This window comes from Nannospalax galili, unplaced genomic scaffold (genome assembly GCF_000622305.1).
Source record: "Nannospalax galili isolate Female #2095 unplaced genomic scaffold, S.galili_v1.0 scaffold1224, whole genome shotgun sequence".
Classification (NCBI taxonomy): domain Eukaryota; kingdom Metazoa; phylum Chordata; class Mammalia; order Rodentia; family Spalacidae; genus Nannospalax; species Nannospalax galili.
This window is the reverse complement of record NW_008351701.1, coordinates 269,356-273,468: the sequence shown is the minus strand read 5'-3', so window position 1 is coordinate 273,468 and position 4,113 is coordinate 269,356. Positions and strand designations below refer to the sequence as shown.

The 4,113-nt window shown below is 55.4% G+C and overlaps 1 protein-coding gene across 1 annotated transcript in view; it reads left to right on the top strand.

Moving 5' to 3' along the window:
* The first annotated feature begins 275 nt into the window (after positions 1–275).
* Positions 276–4,113, top strand: part of Faim2 (Fas apoptotic inhibitory molecule 2) — a 31,965-nt gene continuing 28,127 nt past the window's right edge. The window contains exons 1-3 of the mRNA XM_008848757.3: positions 276–342; positions 876–1,039; positions 3,344–3,539. Of these exons, the coding sequence (XP_008846979.1) occupies positions 1,025–1,039; positions 3,344–3,539 (211 nt within the window). The 5' untranslated portion in view covers positions 276–342; positions 876–1,024. The remainder of the gene's footprint in view (positions 343–875; positions 1,040–3,343; positions 3,540–4,113) is intronic.

The following is a 4,113-nucleotide window of genomic DNA, read 5'->3' as shown; positions in this document are numbered from 1 at the left end:
TGCGGTCTAGAGATGGCTTGTTGGAGGAGGGGTTACAGAGAATGAGGGTGGGACAGCCAGGAGCAGAAAGTAAGTGGCCACTCCGTCTGCCTCAGGACTTGGTTTCCCACCCTCTCCAGGAGGTTCCGTCTTCTAGTCTGCTCTGGTGCTGGCCCTGGGTTTGGGAGAAGGGAGATGGGGACACTGTAATCAGAGATTCCCCAGTTGCTCACAGATCCCACCCTGGCAGCATTTCCTGTCTTTGGTGTGTGTGTGTTCCTGTTGCCGTGAGTCTGACATCAACAGAAGACAAAGCCCTGCTCTTAGCATCCTTTTCATAGGAGATGCTGCAGCTCAGAGAGGGTAAGAGCCTTGTGAAGGTCACAGAGCCAGTGTATGACTAAGTTGGGACTTGAGCCCAGCTCCTGAGATTGCAAACCCCACAGTGGCATTGCACAACTGCAGAAAATGGGGACTAGTGAGGACGGAACCCCCAAAGACAAGGCTGGGGAGAAGGGTGGACTGGCTCTGGAATGGGGAAAGGATGGAATTATGGGAGACTGAAAAGAGGCAGGAATAAAGCAGGAGCCTGCCTGCCTAGAGATAGTGAGGAGATGAGGCTCTGACTCCAGCTCTGGTTACTGGCAGGCGGACGGGCAACCTCAGCTAGTCGGGTGTCAGGGAGTCCCCGGGCCTTCTCCCACCCCACGGACTCATCCACCCTTTGCTTCAAGGTGCCGTGCTCCCATGCCGCCCCCCCCCCCGCCCCCGGGACCACTGAAGGCACCGGGGAGAGTGAGCAAAGGAGACAAGTGCATGTCTCAGCCCGGGCTTTGGAATGTGCAGGGTCCTGCGTCCTCTGCAGCATCCTCTGGCCCTCCCCCACCCCCCTGCAGGAGGATGGTACGCTCCGCTCTGGTACGCCTGGCCCGGCTGCAGTGGATGTTGCTAGAATCCACGCGGCGGAAGGAAGAGACGCAGGCAGGCTGTGGTGACCCAAGCGGCCGCCGCTGCCCCAGGGACCCCTTCCTCGAGAGACGGCACCATGACCCAGGGAAAGGTACCAGCATCCCCCCGACCCACCTCCCCGCCTGCACCATCCTCCACCCTCTGGGCTCCTTGTCGCCCTGTCATCCTGAGCAAGCTTTCTGGACTACTTTAAGCATCCTCTCCTGCCTCTAGTGCAAAGGTCCTCTGTGTCCCTTGCTGAAGTCAGAGGACCAAACGGCTCATTTCAAGGAATGGGCCCAACTCCTTCCTCACCCTCAAGACTCTCCTTTCCTACTCTGTCTCCCTTTTACCCTGTGCTTTGGTACCACAGAACTCCTCATGGTGCCCCAGCCCCTGTAAGGAGCCATCCTGGATGAGGAGAGTGACACGTATGTGTGTGTGCATCTGCTCAGGGGTCTGGGTGAACCTTGAGGGGGCAGGGTAAGCCTTGAGGGTGTTCCCAGAGTGCCTATGGGTATTCTTCCAGTGCCTGACCCATCCACTTTAGGGTCATCTCCCACACCCTCCACAGACACCTCTCGAAACTCCCTTCATCATTCCACATCTGGATATTTGGATGCATCCCCTATAGTTGGGGGTTGCTACGGCAACCCTGAAGCAGAATGCTCTGATTTTTGTTTTTGATTTGATCAGCCATGGGACTAGATGGGATAAAAACATATTCTTCCCCCACTGCCCCACCCCCAGTTCTAGGCCTAAATGAGGGAGGGAGGGCTGGGCAGACACTTGGGTAGTCCAGGAGGCTTACGTAACAGCAACAGCCTGTGGAATTATACAGTCGCTAGGGCTTAGGGCAAAGGGGGAGGGTTCTCCAGCCCTCCGTTCAAGGGTGCTAAGGATTGGGCAGGGAAAACAGGAAAAGGCCCTCCCCTACATCCCCCTTCTTTCCTCTGAGAACAGCCTCAGAGCCAATGGCATCCCTCCTTGGGCCCTCAGACCCTCCTGTTTTTTAAGCTCCTCAAGGGCCTCAAAATGATGTCATTGGGTGATACCACCTCCTGCTATTAGGCAGACATCACTGGGGAATGCCTTATGCTTCTGAGGGGAGGTGGGGCCCTGGAGGTGGTGGGGGGTAGAAGGGTGGAAGGATGGAGGCTGAGGCAGCTTCTCTAGGCATGTCCCCTCCAGACTGCATGATGAAGTCGGCAGAGGGCTGCAGTCCGGGTCCCTTCTGCAGGAGCCTGGGGATGTTGAGTAGGGAGGAGCAGAGCCTCCTTCCTTTCTACTCCCACCCCACCAGTCAGGAGCTGATGCTGTTTTCTGTTCTGGTGGAACAGTCTCTTCTTCTCCTTGGTCCCTTGCTTCCAGCCCACTCACAGGTTTTCACGATGACTGCAAGCCTCCCGAGTCCAGCGATCTCTGGACTGTGGAGGAACTGAAATCATTGGGCCTCCTCAGCTGACTCCCTTTGGCATCTGCAAGCAGACCGAAATGGCACCTTCTGAGGACAGTCCTTTCATGGCTGTACCTGCTTCACACCCTTCCAGTGCCAGCCTCTCCTTCCCTGATTCTTAGAGCTGTCATCCTCCCACCAAGGTGTCCCTTGCAGGCAGGGGGCATAGCTGAGTGTAAACAGACTGGAGTGTTCTGCCTGCCCTAGGCAGATTTCCCCCAGGGGATCAGTTCCCTATCTTAAGGAAAGGAAGGGACCAAACTAGATGTTTCCTTCCTTCCAGCAATGACATTCCATGATTCTATTTTGGTTGGAGGAGAGGCTGAAGTTTCAGCAGGACTTGCCCTCCCTCCATCCTACAGGCCCTTCCTCTTCTTTCCTTCCTTCCTGCTGCCCCTCTCACCCCCACCCTACTCTCCTGGTGTATCTCCAGCCCAGCAGAAAGCAGCCTGTCTAAGTGGACTATGTGCATGGGCCCAGCATCCCAGAAGGCCATGTGTAGCCCTGTGGCCTTGGACAAATCGTTCTTCCTCTCTGATCCTCAGTGTCCTCATTTTAAAACGGGTTGACTACAGTAAGCAAAGGTTGCAAGAAGATCAAATGGGAGAACCTGTTGTTCAATAATAGGGTCTCCTTATGCGTCAGGCCCTTCCCCAGAGACCAGGGAAACAGTGGGACCATAGAGGCTCAGCCCCTTCCGCACATGGCCCTGTGGCCTCCAAGGATGGGCATGCCTGTGAATTTTCAGCTTCCAGCCTTTCCCAGCTCCTGTGTGTCCCCAATGGCCCACCCCTCCTGAACTCAGTTATGCTGGTTCTGAACCTGGGAGGTTCTTGTCTGACCCAGTCCCTAGCATAGGTTGCAAGAGCTCAGAGGGAGATTACAGGAATGGAGGGGCTGACAAGAAGCGCTTGGAAGCCTTTTCCCAGGTGACCATTTCTCTCTGCCTCTACCCCACAGCTCTCCATGGCTAACAAGGCCCCCGGGACTGAGGGGCAGCAGCAGGCGAATGGTGAGAAGAAGGGAGCTCCTGCAGTGCCCTCGGCTCCACCCTCCTATGAGGAGGCCACCTCTGGGGAAGGACTGAAGGCAGGGGCTTTCCCTCCAGCCCCCACAGCTGTACCTCTCCATCCAAGCTGGGCCTATGTGGACCCCAGTAAGTCTCTCAGCAACCAGAGGTTGGAGCAGCAGGGAGAGTGGTGGGCCCAGAGGGGAAACCTGGGTGGGAGGAAGTCACCCAGATGCCATATGTGTGGTGTGGTAGTTGAGCAGATCAATGTGGTTGAAGGCTTTGGAGGGCTGTTCTGAGGTAGGTCAATGACAGGGGAGAGAAAGGCTGGCCATTCAGGGTGCTCTCAGCTAAAGAAGAAGGGATTTTTTTATACCGCTGAGGTAAGCCATTTGCAGAGAGGGCAAATAAGGGACAAAAGCCGGGGTCTAGTCTACAAAGGCCTTCCAAAGGAAGAGACACAGACCAGCAGCTGGGAGAGGCCAGAGTCAGGAAGAAGACGTGTAAGGCTACACCCTTAAATAAATCCTCAGGCCCCAGGCTGGTAAGATGGTTCAGCAGGTAAAAGCACCTGCTTTTGAACAATGTGAGTTCAATTCTTGGATTCCATAGTGGAAAGAGAATCAACTCTGGAAAGTTGTCTGATCTCCACACATATGCTACATGTATGCATCCAAGCCTCTCTCTCTCTCTCTCTCTCTCTCTCTCTCTCTCTCTCTCT